Source organism: Pogona vitticeps, chromosome 5 (genome assembly GCF_051106095.1).
Source record: "Pogona vitticeps strain Pit_001003342236 chromosome 5, PviZW2.1, whole genome shotgun sequence".
NCBI lineage: Eukaryota > Metazoa > Chordata > Lepidosauria > Squamata > Agamidae > Pogona > Pogona vitticeps.
In genome coordinates this window covers 149561532-149587711 of record NC_135787.1, presented here as the reverse complement: position 1 = coordinate 149587711, position 26180 = coordinate 149561532, and the positions used below count along the sequence as shown (strand labels likewise).

At 39.2% G+C, this 26180-nt stretch overlaps 1 protein-coding gene, 1 long non-coding RNA gene and 1 pseudogene across 14 annotated transcripts in view; 1 reads left to right on the top strand and 2 right to left on the bottom strand.

Moving 5' to 3' along the window:
- SYT1 (synaptotagmin 1) overlaps positions 1–26180 on the bottom strand; it is a 375109-nt gene that overhangs the window by 52393 nt on the left and 296536 nt on the right. For all 13 annotated transcript variants that reach the window (XM_078376951.1, XM_073000338.2, XM_078376953.1 and 10 more), the window contains one exon: positions 25264–25431. In XM_078376951.1, the coding sequence (XP_078233077.1) occupies positions 25264–25431 (168 nt within the window). The remainder of the gene's footprint in view (positions 1–25263; positions 25432–26180) is intronic.
- LOC110084614 (uncharacterized) overlaps positions 1–26180 on the top strand; it is a 91264-nt gene that overhangs the window by 46763 nt on the left and 18321 nt on the right. The window contains exon 2 of the long non-coding RNA XR_013537099.1: positions 21911–22005. This is a non-coding gene — a long non-coding RNA (uncharacterized LOC110084614). The remainder of the gene's footprint in view (positions 1–21910; positions 22006–26180) is intronic.
- On the bottom strand, positions 3026–3150 carry LOC144583372 (U2 spliceosomal RNA; annotated as a pseudogene).

The following is a 26180-nucleotide window of genomic DNA, read 5'->3' as shown; positions in this document are numbered from 1 at the left end:
CTGTACATTAAAAACACAAATTTAACCCACAGTTTTAGGGGTTTTTTAAAAAAGAAATTCAAGCACTTATTGCAAGATAACTAAATACCAAGAAAAAAGAGCCAAAAGCAATTCAGGTAAATGGAGAGAAGAAGCTGAAAACTTCACAGATCCCCCATCACAGTAATTGCTGTGTTTTAAGTCCTGAGTGTGAAGCAATGACAACAGAAAGCCCCCGCTCTTGGCATTATCAGAAGTCTTGAGATTTTACTTGTTAAAAAACAGCAATGGTACAATAATAGTATAAGACATTCTTCAGGATATTGCCACTGGAGTTTTTCCCATGTCTGTGTGAATAAGAAAAAATGCAATGTGGAAAACATGGATTATACAAATTATATGACATTATCAACACTTTTGACTTGCTGTCATCAGTAAGATTAATGGAGTTCTATAAATCATAGTTCTGTTGCAAGTGAAATCCATAGACATTAATGCTTCCTACATGAGTTTTATACTTACAGAGATGGAAAAATCCTCAAATGTCGAAGGACTCAAACTGTACCAAACATGAAATGCATTTGGAAAGAATGTTCTATGCCAATTTTTTATACTAGACATTTCCAAGTTATTTTAAGTTGGACTGTGTACACTATTTGACACATAGCCAAATCTTATGCTGACACCAGGTTTTACACATACCATGATGCAGAAAAGTGTGTGTGTGTGTGTGTGTGTGTGTGTGTGTGTGTGTGTGTGTGTGTGTGTGTGTGTGTGTGAACTTGCTAACCATGTATTGAAGCTAAACCCTTTCTAACTCTCCATGACATGTATTCCAACAATGTCATTCTTCCAGCACATTCCATTAGTTTTTGGACAAGTTCTGGAATTTTCACAAGGAAGGATTCCAGCATTGTTTCTAGTTGCACAGTTGCTTGCAGTAATTTTAGCATACACAGAGGCTAGAAGAAGGAGTGCACAACTAGAAAAATCAGCAGAACTTTGCCAGTGCACTGCTTTGCACCATTAAAATTACATGGGCCTTAGGCTCCTAATTTTAATGTGTTAGGCACCTTTTGGAGTTGCAAACATGTTACATGTAGTAATTCCATGCTACTTTATTGCAGAAAAATGAGGTAATTATCTGTGAAAATGGCAGCAGATGCACAACTTATTTCAAATTATAATTTTTCTGTTATCTCAAATGTGTTAGCCACCAGCACACAATTTGCTGTTGAAAACTATTAGCAACCTTTTAAGCACAAAAATGGGATTGGTTGTGATTGTAATGAGCACATCATTAGTTTTGTTGTCAGAAAACAGTGAACTGTGCTCATTCTTGACATGTTTTTCAATAAACAAACTGTTTTAAAAGACATCTTGTCTTTTATACATCTAGTAAATCATATTAAGTGTTTTCCCAACAGATGTAATGCTATGTACCAGATGTCATTAATGACTTCAAGTGCTTATTTCTATTCTGAGCCCAACATATCAGAGAAAATCCTCCAGCTATAATGGCCTGTGCTACACTACTGAATGCCACACAAACCCATTTTGCTGAACTGCAGCCACAAATTATAGAAGCTTTTAATAAAACAAATAGATAAATATATCTGAGCATGAAGATACAAGAAGGATGTTGCAAGGAGAAGACCTCATGCTGCTCAGTAATGATCATTAGGAATATTAGGCTGGCTCCTTCACATTGCTACTTCTTTTTAAAAATTGCAGAACCAGTTCACACTAAACACTCTCATTAGGCATTTCAGGCCTCCTTGATCTTTCTTTGACAGATCGTTCTCCTTATGGCATTTAGTTTAATTCCACAATTAGTTTGGGAAGTAAGACAGCACATTCTGAAGCCTTCCCTATGCTTCTATCAAAGATCAAGGGCACTTTGAACCTCTACAAATTATGCTCAGCCTAGGAACCATTGACAAAGGATTATAAGCAGCATCTGAGGTCCTCTCCTCTTCTATGTGGTTTCTCCAGCTGGCTTTAGCTATGGGCGAGTCTTACAGGGACAATGACTTTAATCACAAGTAGTAATATTGACCTGTGTTGCCTGTTAAGTAGAACATGAAAGGGCTACCCAGTGTGATGTAGTGGATAGAATGGTAGACTAGAACTCAGTAGCCTTGGGTTCAAAACCCTGCTCAGTCATGGAAGCTCACTTCATATACAGAACTGGTAAAACCACTCCTTAAACATCTCACTTACCTTGAAAACCCCATTAGGTTCTCTATAAGTCTGCATCAACTTGAAGGCATATAACAATCAGAATATGAAAGCAACATTTGAAGTTTTAAAATTGTGATCATTAACAAACTCCGGTTAAAATTAAAAACAGGAATTAATTCTAGTATAAGTTTCATAAGACTACAAAAAGCACAGAGGTGGTGGTCCCTGCCTTGAAAGTACTGCCAGCTGATTTTCTGAGTAGCTGGGTGTTCTTCAACTTGTCACTTCAGCATGAGGTAACTCCTCCTGACTTAGAAGATGAATTCTTGCTGAGTCTAGGGATTAACTGAGCAACCGTAATCACCATATGCAGTATTTAATACATATAGAACAAATGTATGATTCCTTAGCACCATAATATTATAGATTAATGTATATTGTGCCTTGTATCTGTGATTCACAAGGCCAGTAAATGGCCTAAGATTGCTACACAATATCAGATACAGTGGTGCCTCGCTTAACGAGTGCACCGCATAACAATGAAATCGCATAGCGATCCGTTTTTTCGGATCGCTAATGCGATCGCTTAACGTTTTTCCTATAGGGCACAATTCGCTTTGCGAAGACCGGTAAGCGTTTCGCTTACCGATCTTCGCAAAACGAAGCCCGACGATCAGCTGTTCGGCGGCCAAAATGGCCGCCGGAAGCCCGGAAATGGCCCAAAATGGCCGCGCGCAGCATTTTTGCGCCCTCGTTAAGCGAGGCGAGGGCGCGAAAATGGCTGCCGGCCATTACGAAGCTTCGTTGAACGGTGAGTATTTGGCCCATTTGGAACGCATTAAACGATGTTTAATGCGTTCCAATTGGTTTTTTGGATCCGTTCAACGATGCTTCAGCATAGCGAAGGTTAATCCGGAACGGATTAACCTCGCTATGCGAGGCACCACTGTACTACACTTGATCTTAGCCAAAAGGCCGAGAAGCGATATGTTTTAATGAAATTTTATTATCCTGCCCGAAACAATAACTGTATGTATCTATTTTATACTGTTTTGGTTTTACTGGACTTAGACCGTAATAAAGTACTACTACTACTGCTACACAATATCATGCTTGCTTTGCAGCAGGAAAAACGATGCCAAGCTTTATATAGGAAATGGCAGCCTGAATGTTGACAACATCAATGGCAGAAGTCAAGACAGTCTACAGAATACTCTCTTGTGTTTGCTACCATTCACAAAAGGCCACTAAGTACAGGAAAATCCCCTACTTCAAAATAAAACAGTTTTTACATTTAAGAAAATCATAACTCAAAAAACCCTTTGCCCAAACTTCCCCAAATTTCAAACAGGGCCACAGCAGACTGTCTGCTACAACTATGCCAAATTTAGTGTTAATTGGAATTATGATTTTTTTTTGTTTATGCTGCTGCCATTATAGAATTTGCCTTAAAGAACATTGATTTGCTCTGCCAGCACAAGATCATTGTTGCGCTCGCATGCAGCAATACTGTAATAATATCACACTGGCATCTCTTATGGCATCATCAAATATGTTTCCAAGCCTGATGGTGACATTTAAATCTACAGGGTGATTCCACACCAAGCCTAAAATCAATAGTGGAAGTTAATTATTAATTCAAAGGGGAGTAGGTACAACTTGGTCTGGATCCAAAACACGGACATCACAGACACAAGATTTTTGTGCCTGCTTGTAGAGGTATCTGATGCCTTATTTGCTAGTGGAAGTCACAGTTTGAAAACAGCTTACTCAATGGCTGACAAGGCTTTCTGATCCAATGCTGCTAACCTGGACCTCAGCCACAGGGCTCAGAGTACTTTCTACATATCTCTAATTTAACCTAAAAATCAGCATTTACCCTTAAAAATTATGATAGACTGAGCATATGGAAAGAAAATTTATTTGCAATAAATAGAAGAAGCTGCATTTTGTCACAAGTACACAAATATATTTCAGTTGCTATAAACAGAGTGTTGTGCATGTGACCTTTGTGACCACTTTCAGGGGCTTTCAGCCATTTCTTTTCATGAACAGCTGCAGAAAGTAGCTAAGTGATCATCTATTAGGAAGCACTGGTTTGGCGGTCTTCTTCTGCCTCACTGGTAAGGGTATTGTGACTACTACAAAAACATGGTCCTCAGTTTTGTCAGCTTCCTTTATACCCTTTGGCTTTGTTTCTGCTCACCATCAGCCCCAAACACTGCTGGCATGCCCATCCAGCTTTACAATGTCATAATTATTTATCATCATCATCATGGTTGCTATGTGATCCCTTACTAACTAAGATACTTCTGTCAACAAGAAAGCAACTTTGATGGGGAGAGAGAACTGTACCTAAGCAGGAAACAAGAAGAACAATGGCAATGGAAACATAAGGAAAATCACAGAGTCCAATATCGATAACCATCCAGACAATCCTCAGCATTCCTTTGGGTACATTTATGGCACAGAACTTGCAGCACATGTCTATCCTCTATCACCTGGATTCAAAGATCACCTGCCAACACTACCAAGCAACAGCTTCCCAACCTTTGTCAATAAAAGGCTTCCGTCTCCAGGAAAAATTCACAAACAAAAGGCTCACACAGTGTAGTCCACAATAGCCACCTACCTATCTGAGTAGTATAAATCAAATCTGCTTCACTATGTTCCATTGAAATATCCCAAATTTCAAAGAAAATCCTCTGAGATGAATTATACTTTCAAAAATGAGTGCTGGAGTGCATCATACTGTAACCTCTCCTCAAAAAAAAAGAGGTGAAAACTACTGAGCAGCCAATACACAGAAATAAACAAGTCATAACTGGAGGTGTAGTTTTAAATGATAAATGCAAATCCCTGCTGAGCTAAGAGGTAGAGACAAGTGTTTCTACAGAGATTATTATCTCCCACAGGTGCCTTATTGTCATTATGATTAGCTTTCAGCCTTACATATACCAAATTTATTTTAAGCAATTGCTCTGATCACCAGATGGAAACTTTCAGATTGCATTAGAAGCATCCAGCTGTGAGGTTCACAGAGGTCAACCTCTTCTTTTCACATGCTCAATTGCCAGTCAGAAGGGTCCTTCTGTGTAAGCATTTTTTTTAAAAAAAAAATTATTAAAGATAAAATTGCTGCTACTGAATAGAACACATATGAATTCAAAATTTTAATGGGCAGCATCAACATCATTTCCCTCTTTATACAAAATGACCATTTAACCATTCACAAATACCTCACAGAAAAAGTCTGCAAGTGTCTTAATAAGTCAGAACTGACTTTGATGGCACATGAGTAATACAAGGATATTAAGATACTTGTATTACATACTGTGTATTGGCTGCTTTTGAAAAACATAAAACAAAAACTTAACCAACTGGTATTTTAATAAGATGTCTGTGATAACTATTAGAAATAAATAGCTAGCCCTGATGCCTTTTGGAAATGAGCACAGTCGAAAGCAAATTTTGGGTACTATAGCTGGGAATGTGGGGTTGATCTAATTTTTGGAGCAGTTATCTAAAACAACTGGAAATTTTTTTAGGATACTCATTCCATATGAACCTCATTAGTTATCTGGAAAATCCATCAGGAAAAGAAGCACGAAAATCCTTAATTATTTAATTATGTTAAAGCAAACAGAAACCTATTTCTATCTATGACTTTTTAGTTGCACCATCCACGGAGGACTGGAAGCTGCATACCAGGAAATTGTTAATAAATATAGCAAAAATTAGAAACAGCACTATTGCTTTGTAAAATCTAAAATGTTTTATTTAATGTAAGCTTTAACAGACACAAGTGGACTGCAGTCCACATAAGCTTATGCCTAATAAAACTGTTTCCCCCCTCTACCTCTAGACTTTGTTCTTTTTGCTACAACAGACTAATATGGCTATCCCTGTCTTAAGAAAGTAAGACTCAAAGGAAGACAAGCCAATTATTCTGGTTATAGCAGTGAGAATAACTTTGTATTTCCTTCTGGGATCTAAAGTATGGGCAATTTGGATCTATTCCACAGAGATGGGGACTCAAGTCGTGGGACTTGTCAAGCTGGAATTAAGTCGCACTAGCAACTCAACTTGGACTTGACTTGGGTGTTTTTTCCAATGATTCTGACTCACAATTCAGAACCCACCCATCCCTCCCCCTTTTTCCCCTGGTGGGGGGGGAGAGAAAGCTTTTATAAAATAGGGGCTTAGACTTGGGGCTTGGGACTTGGTACCAAAGACTCAGATTTGGAATTGGAACCCAAAGACTTGCCAGCATCTCTGCTATGCCAGAGCTTGGAAATAACATGTTAATTTTAACATATGAACACTAAAATAGTTGTTTTTGTATTGGTTGTTTTGGAGGCAAGCCAACTAATGCCTCCAAAGCATAACATTTTAAAAACAATGTTAAGCAACAATATTAATGTTAGTTAATTAAATTAATTAGTTATTACCAAGGTCTGGCCCATTCATGTCCCCACAAAAGGACCAGGTTGGCATGACTACTGAAGGTTTGAGAGCAAAGGGGACATAAAGCAAATGAACAAATTCAATTTTAAAAAAGGGGCCTCCAGACATTTGCAAACAGTTTTTAAATATATTAATTTTACATATGTATTTTTCAAATATGTACAAAGTGCTGATTCTAACCTATAAAGCCCTAAACAGATTGGACCCAAGCCATCTCAAGGGCTGTATTTCCCTTTCTGACCCTGTTCGAGTGTTAAGATCATCAGGAGAGGCCGCTCTCTTGGTCCCACCACCGTCTCAGGTGCGTTTGGTGGGCATACAGTAGAGGGCCTTCTCTTTCTGCTCCCAGACTTTGGAACTCCCTCCCACAGGAGGCTGGCTTGTCCCCATCTTTGCAGTCCTTCCACAAGCAGGTGAACACCTTTCACTTCAGGCAAGCTTTCCCTGAGTGACTGGCTGCCTGCATGGGGTTTTAAATAGATTGCTGTACCTTACTGCTTTGGATGTGTTTTAATGTTACTTATGATTTTTAGCAGGGTTATTTGTTTGATCCTTTTTAGTATTTGTATACTCACCATTGTTAGCTTTAACATTGTCTTTTAAAGATGTAAGCTACTTTGTGTTCTTTTTAAAAATTTTTTTAAGGCGGGTTAAAAATATTTTAAATAAATATATTTAAAAATAAATACAATACATGTGTTCAAATAGCTCTTTTTTGCATTGTGCAAAACTTGGCAAACTAGAGAAATCCAATCACAAATTATGTCAGTGTTCAGCTGTGGGAGGTGCTGAGGAATTTAGCACTGAAACTGATTTTGAACCCTTATTTTGAACCCTTTCCTAGTTGGGGCACTTGTTCCTCAAGCACTCTGTATTCACATGAATTTTGCCGATTAAAATCCTAAACAAAGCAGATTGATCATTCAGACTAGCAAACTCTGTGTGAGTGAGCCTCTATCAGTTTTCATCTTCTGGTAATCATAATCACTTTTAACCATTCCAAGAAAGCACTTCTATTGAATATAAAAACAAACACAAAACCAGATTAGTGAGGGTGGAAGGGGATTAATGCCATTATGATAGGCTAAAAACACCACTTCATGGTCATCAGTTTCAAACTGATTACAATCAGCTGAATTTTACAGAAGCTCTGGCTAAAAAGGTACTTGAGGCAGAAGTTCAACAAGCAACATATACCTTCATTTCTAAACAGAAGGCCATCTTTTATAAATTAGAATTTTCTTTGCTTGAATCAGGAGATAAACATTGTTATCTTGTGAACTAAGCAAAAGGAAATGTATGGTAATTTCCCCATTAAAAAGGGTAATTTCCCCATTAAAAAGAGAATGAACTGCCACCAAACAAGTGGCAGAATGGTATGTTCCACTTCCACCTTCACCTAAGGAGTCATACCCAGTTGCTAAAAGGTAAAAAGGTAAAGGTTCCCCTTGACATTTTTAGTCCAGTCGTGTCAGACTCTAGGGAGCGGTGCTCATCCCATTTTTCAAGCCGTAGAGTCAGTGCTTGTCCGAAGACAGTTTCCATTGTCATGTGGCCAGCGTGACTAGGGAGCACCATTTTACCTTCCCACCGAGGTGGTACCTATTTATCTACTCGCATTTACTTGCTTTCGAACTGCTAGGTTGGCGAGGAGCTGGGACAAAGCTATGGGAGCTCACTCCGTTGTGTGGATTCGATCTTACGACTGCTGGTCTTCTGACCCTGCAGCACACAAAGGCTTCTGCGGTTTAGCCCACAGCGCCACCACATTGCTAGCTATGCTTTAATGATTGCATCTCATTGCATTGTGCCACTTAGCTTCTCTTCAGCTTTGGCCCAATCACTTTCCTTTCCATTCCTTTTTGTTTGTTTGTTTACATGACTGACATTTTTAAATGTCACTCATGTTTATGCAAGACAAAATTAATTTAACTCAGCATGGCACATTAATATTATTACTTTTGACAGCATGGAAAATGTATTAACTATAACATGTTGCATGTCTCCTCTATGTGAGAATAGTCTGAAGTACAACACTGAAAGGAAATGTAAGGCATTCACAGGATATTATTCTTCTCGGATTACCGGGCCTTATAGGAAGTCAAAGACCAACATAAGTATGGTACAATTATATGGCTATTGTAGCTACTCCAAAGATAATCTCTGTACTATTGTATCAGGGCAAACCAAGCAATAATAGGTTGCCCTTGCCTGAACTTTAAATACTTTCCTTAAGTAGAGCTATATACACACCTCAAGTTCAGTTAATGCATTTCACATTATCAAGAGATTGTCTTAAAATCTGAAAGCAATTACAACTACAGATTGGAAACTCCACTTCAGATCTGATAGTGCACCAGCTAAAATCACAGAAGCAAAGTAATATATGTTTTATAACGGAATCAATACGAGCAAACCTTTCCCTCCAGTACTGGTGCTAAACTATATGATATGCAGCAAAGTAAGGGGAAACCTTACATTGACACAACTACGGGAGGCAGTGGAGGATAGGAGGGCTTGGCGTGCTCTGGTTCATGGGGTCACGAAGAGTCGGACACGACTAAACGAATGAACGAAGGGGAAACCTCCTCCTTCTGAAGCCCCGAGTACTTCTCTCTTTGGATGCTATAGCTTTAAACAAAGACATTCTGTTGCATCCAAACCAGTCTCAGCCAAAAAGTTATTTTCTTGCTTCCCCGCATTTATTTTCCTATTTATTTTATTTCAAACCATCAGCTGTATTTATCTGTACTTTTCATTTTCCCATAACATGTCCAAAATATTTTAGCTTTCCATATTTTATGTATTTTATGAGTACTTAGGTTTTTTTTTTTTTTTGCATTTAACTCAGTTAGGCATCCTTCAGTCTCGAAAGACTATGGTAGCGTGCTCTGTATGGAGGACTTGGAACAGCGTCTAGTGTGGCTGAGGAGGCCAATTCGAGAGTGACAATCCCTTCCACACTGAAGACAAATCCAATCTGTCCCCTGTCCAGCTCCCTGGTTTTGCTGCTTTTGTGATTTCCTCTTTGCCTCGGCCTGCTGGGCAAGGGTCGCTTCAAATTGGGAGAGGCCACGATGCAGTGCCTGCCTCCAGGCTGAACGCTCAGATGTCAGGGTTTCCCATCTGTTGAGGTCTATTCCTAAGGCCTTCAGATCTCGCTTGCAGACGTCCTTGTATCGCAGCTGTGGTCTCCCTCTGGGGCGATTTCCCTGCACTAATTCTCCATACAGGAGGTCCTTTGGAATCCGACCATCAGCCATTCTCACAACGTGCCCGAGCCAACGTAGACGTTGCATTTAACTGTCACCCTTTTTATCCAAGAAAAAAAAGATCCTGTGGTAAAGCCATATTTCTGACGAGGACATTTCTTTTGATTATAGAAGCCTGAGTTGCATTCTACACTTCCATGCCACACAGTACAACTGAAAATACAAAGCAGTATGTACAAGACATTCTCAATTTCAAATTTTTGTTGCATATTACATATATTATATTGTTAACCGCCCAGAATAGTGATGGGCCAGTATAGAAGATTAAATAAATAATAGATGAATGAATGAATGAATGAATGAATATTACTCCCCCCCCCCCCAAGAAAAAGCTTTTCTGGGCTATCTCTGTTCTGATTTTTATTGCATGGCTATGCCCCTATTGTTGATTCCAAGGGATTTCCATTTGTTAGTATGCTCTATCCTTCCATTCTAGACCTTTCTATGTTGCTTGGACCATTTTTATTACCTATTTACATGAACCTGTTTTGTTTTAAAAATTCTTTTTCAGATGGTGTCCATTATTCACGTTACTAACTTTATGGAATAATATTTGCAAACCATCTATAATGTCAGCTAGTAATATTGTACTATATGCATCTTGGTTATAGTTGATAAAGAACTTATTAATTGACAATAATATTGTCATTTGAATCAGCAACTGCTTCTCTCACGATGTTTGCAAAGTACACACTGAAAAGCTATGGTAAGAGTAAGCAGTTTCATAATATTCTGACAGTTCTACATCCATGACCTTCAGCTCTCACTGAAGCTTTTAATTCCCAGTTCAAGTTTTGCTGGAAATTAATTGCATATATCTTTATCTGCCAACAACTCCTTCAGTGTGTCCTATTGGACTTTTTCAGACACTTCCGTGCAGTCAATAAAGCATATATATCCATGTTCATATTACGGCAACTGTCTAAAACATAGAATTACAAGCTTTTAATTTATCCATGTCAGCTAAAGAGGTGGAAAGAAAGAGCTGAAATGTCTGAGGCACAGCTTGGGAATGCTACTTTTTTGGACTAAACTCACAGAATCCAAGGAGAATTTGGGGGTCGTAGTCCATAAAAGTCCAAGCCCTGCTCTAAGACATATTCACATAATACTACATAATACGAAAGCATTATTTCAAAACAAGCCCAATATATGTAGCTCTTCCCCTATCTTCTTAGCAATGAGAAGCCTCTACGCCCAGCAGTCTCTTGGGCTATCTCATGCTATTGTGTAATATGGCCTGTATTAACTATTGTAAGTTAAGAACTGACACTAGCATTTCCTATCACACACAAATTGTACAACTTTCATGTGCCTTCTTAACTTAGCCTTCTTAACTTACGGCATTATGCTGCTGGTGTTTCACTGGCAGAAACATACAATGAATTTTGAAATTTGAATTCATATTAAGCACAAAGTGTGACACCACAAGTAGTGCTGAGTTCCATCTCCCTCCCCTCAGACGTCCTGGTTTACTTATCAGGCTCTGCATGCTATTGGAGCCCTTCTTTGGCAGTTTTGCCCCAATACAGGAAGGAGGCCAGCTCGACTTTCCCCGATTCCTCAGGCAACCAACCACTCCAGCAAGGAGGCAGGACAGGGAGTCTCCCTGCACAGCAGATGAGTAATGGTTGTTTAGTCGTGTCCGACTCTTCGTGACCCCATGGACCAGAGCACGCCAGGCCCTCCTGTCTTCCACTGCCTCCCGGAGATGGGTCAAAATTCATGTTGGTTGCTTCGATGACATTGTCAAACCATCTCGTCCTCTGTCATCCCCTTCTCCTCTTGCCTTCACACTTTCCTAACATCAGGGTCTTTTCCAGGGAGTCTTCTCTTCTCATGAGATGGCCAAAGTACTGGAGCCTCAGCTTCTGGATCCGTCCTTCCAGTGAGCACTCAGGGTTGATTTCCTTTAGAATGGATAGGTTTGTTCTCATTGCACTCCAGGGGACTCTCAGAGCCTCCTCCAGCAACACAATTCATAAGCATCAATTCTTCGGTGGTCAGCTTTCTTTATGGTCCAGCTCTCACTTCCATACATCACAACAGGAAAAACCATAGCTTTGACTATGTGGACTTTTGTTGGCAAGGTGATGTCTCTGCTTTTTAAGATGCTGTCAAGGTTTGTCATTGCTTTCCTCCCAAGAAGCAGGTGTCTTTTAATACTGTGGCTGCTATCACCATCTGCAGTTATCATGGTGCCCAAGAAAGTAAGATCTGTCACTGCCTCCATATCTTCCCCTTCTATTTCCCAGGAGGTGATGGGACCAGTGGCCATTGTACGGTAGTTGGAGCATTGTTTAGCACTGCCCTTCTTTGGGATTGGGATGTAGACTGATCTTTTCCAGTCCTCTGGCCACTGTTGAGTTTTCCAAACTTGCTGGCATATTGAATGTAGCACCTTAACAGTGTCATATTTTAAGATTTTAAATAGTTCAACTGGAATGTCATCACCTCCACTGGCCTTGTTGTTAGCCATGCTTTCTAAGGCCCACTTGACTTCACTCTCCAGGATGTCTGGCTCAAGGTCAGCAACTACACTATCTGGGTTGTCCGGGGTATCCAAATCTTTCTGGTATAATTCCTCTGTGTATTCTTGCCACCTCTTCTTGATATCTTCTGCTTCTGTTAGGTCCCTCCCATTTTTGTCCTTTATCATGTCCATCTTTGCACAAAATATTTCTTTAATATCTCCAGTTTTCCTGAACAGATCTTTGATATTTCCTTTCTATTATTTTCCTCTATTTCTTTGCATTGTTCATTTAAGAAGGCCCTCTTGTCTCTCCTTGCTATTCTTTGGAAGTCTGCATTCAATTTTCTGTATCTTTCCCTATCTCCCTTGTATTTTGTTTCCCTTCTCTTCTCTACTATTTGTAAAGCCTCGCTGGACAGCCACTTTGCTTTCTTGCATTTCCTTTTCTGTGGGATGGTTTTTGTTGCTGCCTCCTGTACAATGTTACGAACCTCTGTCCAAAGTTGTTCAGGCACTCTGTCCACCAAATCTAGTTCCTTAAATCTGTTCTTCACTTCCAGTGTATATTCATAAGGGATTTGGTTTAGATTATACCTGACTAGCCCAGTGATTTTTCCTACTTTCTTCAGTTTAAGCTTGAATTTTGCTAAAAGAAGGTGATGATCAGAGCCACAATCAGCTCCAGGTCTTGTATTTGCTGACTGTATAGAGCTTCTCCATCTTTGGCTTCAGAGAATATAATCAATCTGATTTTAGTATTGCCCATCTGGTGATTTCCATGTATAGAGTCGCCTCTTGTGTTGTTGGAAAAGCGTGTTTGTGATGACCAACTTGTTCTCTTGACAAAACTCTATTAGCCGTTGCCCTGCTTCGTTTTGAACTCCAAAGCCAAACTTCCTTGTTGTTCCTTTTATCTCTTGACTCCCTACTCCCTATAATGAGAAGAACATCTTTCTTTGGTGTCAGTTCTAGAAGGTGTTCATAAAATTGTTCAGTTTCAGTCTCCTCAGCATTGGTGGTTGGTGCATAAACTTGGATTACTGTGATGCTGAAAGGTCTGCCTTGGATTCGTATTGAAATCATTCTATCATTTTTGAGATTATATCCCATTACAGCTTTTCCCACTCTTTTGTTGACTATAAGGGCTACTCCATTCCTTCTACAGGATTCTTGCCCAGAATAGCAGATATGATAATCTTCTGAATTGAATTTGCCCATTCCTGTCCATTTTAGTTCACTGACATCCAGGATGTCAATGTTTACTCTTGCCATCTCCTGTTTGACCATATCCAGCTTCCCAAGGTTCATAGATCCTACATTCCAGGTTCCTATGCAGTATTTTTCTTTGCAGGATCGGACTTTCCCTTCGCTTCCATGCACGTCCACAGCTGAGCATCCTTTCAGCTTTGGCCCAACCACTCCATTAGCTCTGGAGCTACTTATACTTGTCCCCCGCTCTTCCTCAGTAGCATGTTGGACTTGAGGGGATCATCTTCCAGGGTCATATCATTTAGCCTTTTGTTTCTGTCCATAGAGTTTTCTTGGCAAAGATATTGGAGTGGCTTGCCAGTTCCTGCTCCAGGTGGATCATGTTTAGTCAGAACTCTCCACTATGACCTGTCCGTCTTGGGTGTCCCTGCATGGCATAGCCCGTAGCTTCTCTGAATTACTGAAGCCCCTTGGCCACGACAAGGCAGCAATCTGTGAAGGGGATGAATAATGGAGGAACAAGCTTTTCTACCTTTCTTAGTCTTAATATGTCCAAAGGTTATTCCAGATGAAATCTACTTCCCAATGCGTCAGTATAGAGAGGTTCATTTGTATGTCTGAATACCATGCTTCTCCAGAACATTTCAAGGCAGTATTTGGATAGCATGACATAATTAAAACCTTTGTTTGTTTGTTGCCTCTACTCCACAACATTTTTGAAATGTCCTGCCCTGTGAAAGAGCTTTAGAGTTGGTTAAAATAAAACAACCTGTCTTACTATTCTGGGATTTGTTTTATGATATACATGCCTAACCTTGCTATTTCATTTCATTTTGAAAGTAAACCTAGGGCAGCTTCAGAACAGAAACACAAACTGTTATATGGGTACAAGATACAATGTCATATGTGCATCAATAATTTTTTATCCTGAAAAAGAAGCATGGTTGTCTTTCCCCACACCCACAGGGAAATATCTTGAGTTGTGCTTGCACATGGAATTCATACATATACCCTTGTGGAGGAGCTGCATAAATTCTGCCTTAAGACATTTGAACGGAAGCAAGAAAGCAAGAAAAAGCATGTGTCATTTGCCCAAAGAGCCACAATCATTTCCTGTAACATCTGAAGTTGCCATCATATGAGACAAAAGGAATAGCACAATGCCAGGAAATACCTGACAGAAGAGAAAACTGAAACACAAAATTTACATATCCCAGACAACATTTTCAAGTAAGAGAACACAGTATGTATTTCCTGCAGATTAACAATTGCAGTTTAAAACAAACAAAAGACAATTTTAAAAGCATTACTTATCCTAGTCACAGTGCTTAATGCTAAAATGAGATATGATTGTCTTGCAAGCTTCTGTCAGTCACATATTTTTACTTCTATATTTTAAGTCCTTTTCTTGGATGTGTGCCAGCTAGATATAATTATATAGAAGCAAGAGAAAATCACTCTGTACATGACTGCTGAAATTGTCTTTATACTTATTCTTTCTCCTGTACTATATCAGAATCTTAAGTTTAGAAAGAGGTTTCAGATTTGATAAAGTTGTATGGCTGTACAGGCATATATCAACAACGTGGAGAAGGGAAGTCCAGTTTTGTTATCACCTGTAGTATTTGATCAGAAAAATAAGTTCCATGGACTACAGGGTTTGCATAAACTGCTGCTAATCCAGATCTGGATGCTGAATGATGGTGCAAGTTGAAAAGAAAAAGGAAAGGAAAGGAAAAGAAAGGAAGAAGACATATTCAAAGATCAGCAAAATTCACTCCTTCCAAAAGAGTGGATGGTCAGTGGTTTCAATGCTACGAAAATAGGCAGCATTAGCTTGTTTGATCTTCAGAGGGTGGCTTAGTTCTGACAGCCAGCTGAATCTGGGTAGCAGGATGACAAAAATCATACTATTCAATTACTGTAATCTAAATCTCCCTCAGTAACCTTTCTAGATAGCAGCACTTATCATCTGCCTTTTGCATTTAATAACTTTCTTCTTTTAAATCAAATTGTGGAGTGGCTGCTGACATGCAACCAAGAATAATAATTTTACTAAAAATGCATTATTTGATTTGAGCAGCTACATTCAAGCCTTCAGAACAGATTTTATTAATTGCTGTGCAGTAGTTTGTAAAAGCATCTAGTGCAGGATCTTAATGCACAAAGAAATCATTGTCTTGTTAGTAAAAAAAGATAGAAAAGCTAAATCCACAACCTGGTTATTGTGATGGAGCTGCTACGTTTATTGTAAGAATCTGACAAAACAAGACAAAAGGGGAGAAGATGAAGGAGTTGCTTAGACACTGCCAAGTGCACATTGCCTGACAAAGCAGTCAGATGCATGTCTGTTGAAAAGTCAACCTCATTTCCCAGAATCCTGTTAGGAAAAAAAGAATGATGTGCAGAAGCATTTTTTTTCCTTTGGGAGGGTGTCTGTCATATGACTGACAGCTGGTTGAAAGATGGTTATCTTACTGGAGAGGCTGGAGCCATGTGTGCAATTACCATTCCATGTGTGAGTTTATTTTCAACAAGCATCTGGCCTCTGTGTTAAACAGAATTTATACCTATATCACCATTATCTTAGAACTGTAGAGCTGGATAAGACCTTATGGATTGTTGACTCTAGACCTTGTCAAGGAGGCACTGTGGGGAACTGAACTCCCAACTTTTGTCTCTGCAGCCAGATATCTAAACCACAGAGCTATCCAGCAGTTCATAAGTGCTCAGAGAACTGCAATCTTTCACAACTTTTGTGCCAAACCTCAAAACTCTCCTGAGGTATCTTATCGGTTCTCCATATCTGTCCAGTTATTTCCTTCTTTGAGTGGCCATATGTTCTATTTTACAGAGTACAGTCCTTTACTTTAAGGATCTTTGATCCTCTATTCAATCTAGGGGTAGGTGGTGACCATTATAGTTGAGGGGGCAGAGGTGAAAGGTACAGTAATCTATGGTGGGCAGTGTTGGAACAAAAGTGGGCATTCAGACGTACACAAACACAGATGCAGGTAGACTGGCAGGTATGGAAGCATTCACACAGATAAAGCCCTTTGCTTCTGGTAAGGTAAATGGTAGGAATGGGCTGGTTGGAGATGTCATGAGCCTAAAGTTGGGGCAATGCCCCTCTTGCCCTAGTAAATGGATTGCCACTGATTCATAGCCTGTTTTGCCATGTATCCATCTTCTTCACTACACAGCATCTCCAGGTATTGATCTTTAGATTCGAAAACCATCAGGGCAGGGCCCTTGCAATTCACCTGGCTCTTTATCACTCTGTAATAGCAGAATAAATTTCAGGATGAAATGAAATAAAATGTTAGCAAGGACTTCTGCTCACTGTGAAGCAGTCCAGATTCCCCCCCCCCCAAAAAAAAATTTGATTTGATTAATTTTTTAAAGACTGGCTATAAGTAGGACATTTAGACATTTACATCTTAATAACAGTGTAGTAGTTATTGTATTAAAGCCATTATATTTTGCCAAAGGGTAGCCAACATATTTGAGGAGATAAAAACATTTGTGAGTGGGGAAAAAAAGATCGACCTTGGGTGTGGTAAGAGCAAAAAGTGTACTGCTTATATATGGTCTCATAGTGCTTAAAACACTCTCAGAGCAGTTTACAATTAATTTAATTATATAAACTACACAATGGCCCCTACACCAGCTAGGTACTCATTTTACTGACCTTGGAAGGCTGGAAGGCTGAGTGAACCTCAAGCTGGCTGCCAGAATTTGTTGGGATCGAACACTGATTGTGAGCAGTCCTCACAGTAATACTACAGTTTAACCTCTACGCCACAAGCCTCCATGCTTACATGGGTACAAAGATCACATTTTGGATCACATTTTGGACCACTTGTGGCATAGTAAAGTGCAAGCTGTTTCTCAGCAATCACATGACATACAGGCAACAGTGATTCAGCATGATCCAATCTCTCCCCAAGCTGGACCTTTTTTTGGTCTAGAAGTAGGGCTACTCCTTTCTTGGGCTGGGCTAGACCGAAAGGTTGCTTTAAGGGAGATTACTCCCAGCAAAACAACACTTTCTGTCATGATCAGAGGTGCCCCTTTCTTGCCATCTGATCACACCCTAATAAATGATTTGGTAGAAATACAGAAAACATTAGAAGTACATAGGAAAACTGGGCAATACAATTCATTCCCCCTTATCTCCCCTGTAATATATTAGGATTTCGAGTCGCTCAATATGAAGACAATTGGCTGTTGAAATTCACCTCCAGAAGACCTGGTGATGGTGAGCAATGTAGATGACAATTTTTAAAGAACTGCACAAATTATTTAAAGATACATTTAACGAAAGCTATCGGTCATGAAGATGTAAGATGCCATCCTGAGCAAAGGCAACAAATATCTGAGTACCACATCAGAGCGGCACACTATGAAGGAGTCCATCCCATTCACATCTGGCTTACATCTGGCTATCTTCTGCTGGAAACAGAATTCCGGGCTAGCTGCATATTAGTTTGATCTGCCAAAGCAATTCTTATGAAATAAAAATCTCTTTTCATTTGTCGCTAAAATAACCACACATTGTGACTGGAGACTTGTCTTTCATTCTGCATTGTACATTCTCAATAAACCCACTGGAAAATATTCAAAACCATGTATTTCCTGTCTAACACTATTACAGCAACTTATAATGAGAATCCAATTACTATTCTTTTTGATATTGTACTTTGTGCAATACATTTATTTCCTTTTGTTTAATAAATACATTCTGTCTGTCACAGCTACAGTACAAAGTGCTTTAAATGTCAGTTCAGCAAGTCGTTGAAACTAAAGTGAAAATGCAACAAGATCTGAAAAGAGGCTAAATGGTTACTATGGTAATTTCTAACATGGTCCAAATTGGCATTTAAAAATTGGCAAGGGGAATGTGAAGAAAATGACTAAGCTTTCTTTTTCTCAGACTGCTCCTCCTAACTCTTTGTCTTTAACCTTTTCAGAAATGCACATTTTCCTTTCTATTCCTTTTGGGCACAATTCAGGGGAACATGGACCTGCACAAGCCACAATGAAACATACTTCTTGCTGGATTATTCACTTTACATATACACCATAGACATAAAGCCTATGAGACGGATTGATATTTGTATATAATAATTGTGTGCTGCCAAGTCAATTCTGACGTATGGTGATGACCCATTCCAGGGTTTTCCCAGGATACAGTACTCAGAAGTGGTTTATCATTCTCTTCTTCTGGGGACATCCTGGACTGTGCAGCTTGCTCGGGGCCACACAGGCTGGCTCCTCTGGGAAGCACAGCAAAGAACTGAACTTTCAACCTTTTGGTTTTGCAGTCAGAGATCGAAATCACTGAGTTATCCAGCCGGCTAATTATTGTATAGGTTCTAACAATTTTTAAATCATGATGAAGTCAATACAGTACTGTACAATTCTTTTAAAATAATTCTGGGTTAGATTAAAACCCAGCAGTGCTTTAGCATGATTTGTACACTCATAGAAACACACTTCAGTGTTATCTGTAAAGAGCTACTTCCAGTACTGCAGTTTCCCCACTTGAACAGCAGATACCAGCTATTCTAATAATGGATTCAAGTGACAATCTGTATGTAGGCAAAATAGCACAAAACACCAGCAGGCCTGAGGAATCCCAAGATATGTACAATTTCTTAAGAAGAAAACCCTGCATTTAAAAACACAAATGGAGCTGAAATTACCCAGTAAGAATGGAGCATGTTTAGTGGCCACAGACTACTGAATGTCTCTTGAGAGAAAGTTGCATCAAATTAGAGATAAGGAGGTGGAAATAAAATAGAATATCTTGGCAGAGAATAGCACTGGCTGAAAGCTATGATGAATAGGAGGAAACTATGTGACAGTATTTCATTGCATGTTTTACTTCCCATTAATTTCTCTCCCAAGAGACTGGCAACATGATGGACTGCAGCATGAGAACTATTGTGCACAGTCAGCCTCAGAATGCCCCACCTTATTTTTGACCATTCTACAAACAAACGAAACAGAAGTCCCAATGTTCTAATGCAAAAAATGTTGATGTTCCCTACCAAAGAATTTTATCCCCACATGAAGTCACTCATAGGACTATACCTGGTCCAACATCAGTCCTCCTGTATTATCTCCATACAACCATTACATGGTTAAAATATATGGGATGTGTTATCCTTCTCTTTTTCAATGACAAAATATGCTGTAGATATATCAGGCCAGCTAAGGCCATGTTGTACTGTGAGGTCATAATAGCAAATGGTGGCTCCTATGCATCCAAATCAAATTGGACAGGACTCAAATTCTTAAATAGTAGGTAATTTCCTTCTTTCTACAACACCTAAAAGCTGTTGCCTAAGATGACTTACTCATTCTGCTGAATGAAAGAGCTGGCCATACTGCTCCAGAAAACAAAAGAAATAGAGCACCCACATACAACTGAAGCTTTACAAAATGAATTTTCAAAGGCTTTCATAGCCGGGATCCAATGGTTATTGTGGGTTTTCCAGGCTGTTTGGCCGTGTTCTTGAGGTTTTTCTTCCTAATGTTTCACCAGTCTCTGTGGCTGGCATCTTCAGAGAACTGAAGACAGAACTCTGTCCGTGCTCTGGTGCAGTTTTTTCAGATAGTTAAGTATTTATAGCTGTGGGATCAGCTTTTGTCCTTTTTTAGGAGATTGGGTGATTATGTTGATCAGTGTGTTTTTGTCGTGGGTGTATTGTGATAAGAGGGAGTGAATATCTGTCACTGTGATTGATGGGTGTCGTTAGCTGGTCTTTTGTGTGCAGTGATCACTGGTTCTTGTGGCTGGGTAGAGTTTGCTGACCTTTTGCAGACTGTATTTTTCAGTGCTGGGAGCCAGGCTTTGTTGAGTTTTAAATTTTCTTCTTTTTTGTTGAAGTTCTGCTGGTGTTTGTGGATTTCAATGGCTTATCTGTGCAGTCGAACATAATGATTGCTGGTGCTGTCCAGTACTTCTGTATTTTGAAATAGAATTTCATGTCCATCTTGTTTTAGGGCATGTTCAGCTATTGCCAATTTTTCCGGTTGTTTTAGTCTGCAGTATCACTCATGTTCTTGGATTCTGGTGTGGATGCTGCGTTTTGTGGTTCCAATATATACCTGGCCACAACTGCAAGGTATCTGGTATACTCCTATAGTGATGAGGTGGTCCCTTTTGTCCTTTGCTGACCGTAACATTTGTTGTATTTTTGTGGTGGGCTTGAATACTGTTTGTAGGTTGTGTTTTTCCCCCAAAGGTTTCCCCATGCAGTCCATGACCCCTTTTATGTACGGTAGAAATACTTTATTTGTGGGTGGCTGTTTTTCCTCTTCAGTGGGTGGTGGTTGGAATTTTTGTGTAGGTACCAGTGTGTGTGAGTGGGTTTTCTGTAGACTTTGTGTCCCAATAGGAGGTCAGTTTTGCATATGACCATAACATCTAAGAACAGGAGTTGACCCTCTATTACTTTTTCCATGGTGAATTGTATATTTGGGTGGATGCTGTTCCAAATTGCAAAGGTATAATCCACATATTCGAACCAGACTGTGGGTGCGAAGGGTGCCTAAGCCAGGGCCTGTTTTTTGAAATGTTCCATGTAGAAGTTTGTTATAACTGGGCTCAGGGGGCTCCCCATGGCCACTCCATCTGTCTGTTCATAGAACTCATTATGCCATTGAAAATAGCTGGTTGTTAGACACTGTTGAAAAGGGCCTTGATGTCTTCTGGAAAGATCTGCTGAAGGAGTGTCAGAGTGTCCTTTATCGGTACCTTGATGAATAGGGGTACTACGTTAAAGCTGATCAGTCTGTCCCCTGGATTGAGTTTTAGGGTGCTGATCTTTCTTTTGTAATGTCCTGAGTCTTTGATGTAGGATGAGGTTTGTCCAATGTGGGTCTGTAGGAGGGTGGCTAGGTATTTTGCTAATTCATATATCTGGGAGCCGATGGCACTTACAATGGGCCTGAGTGGGATGGAGTCTTTGTGGATTTTGTCCGTATAGTCTTGGTGTACAAAATGACTTTGTATAGCATTGTGGATCAGCATAATAGCTCTGCTGTTTTTCACCATTTCATTCATGTAATAAATCACAGCTGGCACCTCCGAGGAAGTAGGTTAAAGTCTGTCGATATTTAAATAAGCCAATCAGCCACAAAAACCACCAAAAAGTCAAATAGGAATGGAACCCAATGTTCTCCTTTAATTTACCTTTTCCCCATTCTCACTGCTCCCTCACTGAAGCGTTCAGCCCCACTTCTAAGCCTGATGTAGCTTAGGTCTCACTGTGTCTTAATCCATTCTTGATTTCTTTGTATCCTTTCCCACCAGTTCTTGCCTAGCAATGTCTGACTCTGACCCTTCCTGAAGCTACATGACACCAGCTGCAATCAAGTGTTAACATTAACAAGACTAAATGGAATAAGGTAAAACCGGGCCATGGCTTGGACCACATATGTAATGACCTGTTCGAGATCCAGCAATCATTTTGCAGATGAGAGCAGTTCCTTAAAACCCCCACAGAGCATGACAAATATGTACACAACATTCCTCCTCAAAGTGCTTTACCAACATTAATGTATTCATCATACATTTTGTAGAGAAATGGGAGAAAGGCCACAAAGCTCATTTTAAAATTTGCTTGGGTCACAAGATACAAAAGAAAGCCTCTCATGTCTCATTAAAACTCATCCTTTGATTTTGTTCCTGACCCTTTTAGGCATAAGGCTGAGAAACAGACTGAATTTGAGTTAGCACCGAAGAGGGCAACTGCTTGTCAGAGGCTTTTCCTCCTCCGAGGTTGCAGTGCTCATTAAAAATATGTGATTATGTATAACAACCGAGTTCTTTGTAAAGAAAAGTAAGATTAGGACTGAGACAGGAGGCAGGCTGAGGTTGCTTTAGGTGACTATGCGAATGGCCATGATTGTCATTATTGGAGACTGAAATGGTTTTTCCCTCAGGGTCACAAGGGAACTTTTTCAAGGATTCATTTCACAGCATTAATTGCCAATTTTATTGTAATCCCTCTTAGTGAGAAGTTAAAATGTGGAGCGAGGAATGAGTGAAAACTCTTCATAACAGTGTGCATTTTATTACTGCAACTGAACAGAGCATCTCTGAATTTGCTTTTCTGTGTTAAGCACAGTGAAAAAGTGAAGGCTGTTATAAAATGTCGTCACAGCAAATGAACATAATTACATTTGTTGTACAGTTTTGGATGGGATCCAGTTGCTGAGGGTTTAAAGTTGATTTTAATTATGCTTTCACTGTAATTAGCGGGCCAGGTTGTGGTACTATGCTGATGAGTACTAACAAGCCAAACACGTGCCCATCAATGCGCATCTGGCCTAAACCGTCTCCTCTTCAGTTTTTTTCCTGAGCATTATCTGAGCGTTCTGTGACATTTTATTCTGTAAACAAAGCAAACCTAGCTGTCTGGCTGAGCTACAAACTGAAGAATCATGGCATAACTATCGGCACTTCTAATAAAGATTGTTTCAGGGTCAAACCAGACACTATGGGTGTTCTCTAGAATAAACTGTATTTCCCTCCCACAGCATAATTTCTTCAGAGATATATGCTTCAGCCATGAGATGCAGAAATTAAACCCATGGTTCCTTTCCAATGATAAATCACTAAAAAAGGTTCACAGTGTCTTTAAATCCCTGGTTCTGATGGTAATTAAATAGAAAATGGGAAGGTTCTCATTCCAGATCAGCCAGAGCAAGGGTGTTGTTAAGTTAGTTTACTCCAAAATAGACTAGCAGTAATCTTAATCAGGTCACACTAGACAGTTATGTAGGAAGTATACAGGAGAGTGGATAAGCCATGACATTTCAGCAGCAAACAATTTCTTTTTCTAAACGCTTTTCAGAATATACAAAAACAGAAGGCAAGCTTAAGAGGCATATTTTGCGGGCCAAAAAAACACACCTGCCATAATGTTGTATAGATAGGGTGGCCCCTAATGTGTTGCCCTCTGAAAGAAGAAATATACTTCATTGGGCAAATGCCCAATAGAAGATTTGAACTGAGGAGATATATATCTCCTCAGTTCAAATCTTCTATTGGGCATTTGCCCAATGAAGTATATTTCTTCTTTCAGAGGGCAACACATTAGGGGCCACCCTATCTATACAACATTATGGCAGGTGTGTTTTTTTGGCCCGCAAAATATGCCTCTTAAGCTTGCCTTAAAATCAAAGGCTCAGCAAGCCCCTTTATAATCTAGGGGGCAATTTTGCCATATTCTGAGTCTCCCTCCCAGCTGCCCCCTTTGTATTTTTTTTTAAAGTTTGGTCACTAGGGAGCTTTTTCAGCAAAAGGTCCACTTTTTGTAATAAAAAGGAAGTGCAAATATCATAGAACTGGTCCTTCAAGGTCCTGAAATGGGTGTTTCTGGCTTCTGGCTCTATGGATATTAGCCATTTCTGCTATAAACTTAACAGTGCCTTACACAGGGAAATAGCTCTTGGTTACCTAAACAGGAATGTATGGGGATTTAGAGGCAGTCTTTGAGTTATAGAAAATTAAATGTGTAGACCATGTATTAACTGCAATTATAACAAAATCTTTATATGAACCATAAACATCATAAAACCTAAAAGCCAAACTATCATAAAAGAATTTGAAAGATGATAGCTCCATCAGTTTATATACACAAATATAACCTAAAAGCCAAACTATTATGCTACGTTTGATGGAAGAAATAAAAATGCAAATTTACTCCAAATCTTGTACATTTTCAAGATAATTATAAAAGAGAAATAGACATTGTTTAATTTTCTAGGTAATATAAACAGGGCAATTTCCCACATTCATTGGCTTCTCACCTGAATAGGTCTAAAACATAATCAGAAAGATGAACAAAAATAATTGAAGGCTTACTTCATTTATCATGAAATGCATGCGCTGTAATTATTCAAAGTTATATTCTGAAGCAAGGAACTTTTTGAAACATAACAGAGAAGCCAAGTCCTTGTTCTACTTCAAGTCCTGTTTACTGTGTAGCCAAAACAGAATTATTATTTGCAGTGGATTTGTAGTGGATTTTCCTCCAAAACAACCAAAACTAAAGTTCCCTTCAAAGCAATCAAAACCACACAGAACATCATTAGTGCTTCCAAAGCACACTTTCTCTCCAGAAGCAATATTTCTAACACTGAGTGTAGAAGAGAAGGGGAGGGATGGAGTTAGGAGAAATGACAGCACATTTTTTACAATTTTTTCCAGTTGTGTGGAAAAATAAAGTTATTGATGTTTCCATTAAATATAAAATCAAACTTCAGTCATGAAAGCAGATGAAGCAAGGAAACCTACATGAATTTCAGGTTAAAATAATGCTCTTCCCATGGTATATTTTGAAAATTTATAAGAAAAATGTTTATGGGGGTGAAAGGGAAAATGTTCACGAAATTGTATATCCCTTTAGATTTAATCTCAGATAATACAAAATTTCATAAATACACCCACTTGATCTTAGCCAAAAAGCCAAGAAGCCTTTGTATTCATAAATACTTTCAAAATATTCTACTCAGATAATACTCTTTTAAGCAAAAATATCTTGTAGGTTTCTTTGTAGGTCTCCTTGACACAACACATTTTGGCCCACTTTAAAAGGAGATTGTTTCAAGATTGAAGAATGCTGCAAATAGATGTATGAATAGATGTATGTTTCCTACCTCTTCTTTTTCAGCACTTTGCAAATCCCGCCACTCCTCAGTTACATGACCAAAATCCACAGTGTTCATTGGCACCTTGTACTCTCCAATTATATCATGTTTGGAGAAACGATCAAAGTCATATACTGCCATCACTAAGGTTTTTCCTCCAAGTTCAGAATATGGAACCTGTTTTGGGGGGGGGGCAGAGAAAGAGAGAGAGAGACAGGGTGAGGGTATGGAAAAATGATAACCTATAGTCTAGACAATAAATATAGTTTTCCAACAATGCAAATCAATTTCTTTGTTTTATCAGCTGTCATTTCCATTAAATTGAACTCAGAAAGAAAATATGAGGCACATTTTCTTGGAGATCCATTTGATGTACTTCCTTCTAAAACCAAAATGGAGCATTTTATAGAACAATGTGGTAGCTCACTCATCATTCTGCAGCTTTTGACCTGTGTGCTAAGTTAGACTCCATCATGAAACTAAAGACCAATTATTTGCCCCACAGATACATGAGCTTTCAATATTGCAGTATGTTTCTCTCCATAAATCATTCTGTCACTTTCTCAAAAAAGGTAGCCTAGAGACTGATGGAAAAGCACAGAATGGGCTTTCTGTGTCTGACACAGAATGATTAGGGGCTAGGTAGTTCTTATACCAAAATTGTTTGCATGTCTACTCAGAAGTCAGTCCAACTAAATTCAATTGCATTCACTCCCTTAAAAATTAATATAAGATTGTAGTTAAAGCTGGCTTTATAGTGGCATTTTTAAAAACGGGATTCTACTTTTGACCTTGTAGATGCTGCAGGCCATCCTATGACATAATATATTGCTACAGATTTTGGCAGCACCAGGCCAGATTTCCACCTGTTCTAATGTGTTAAGGACAGATGCTTTAGGTCAGCAGGACAGTACTTAGTCATATTT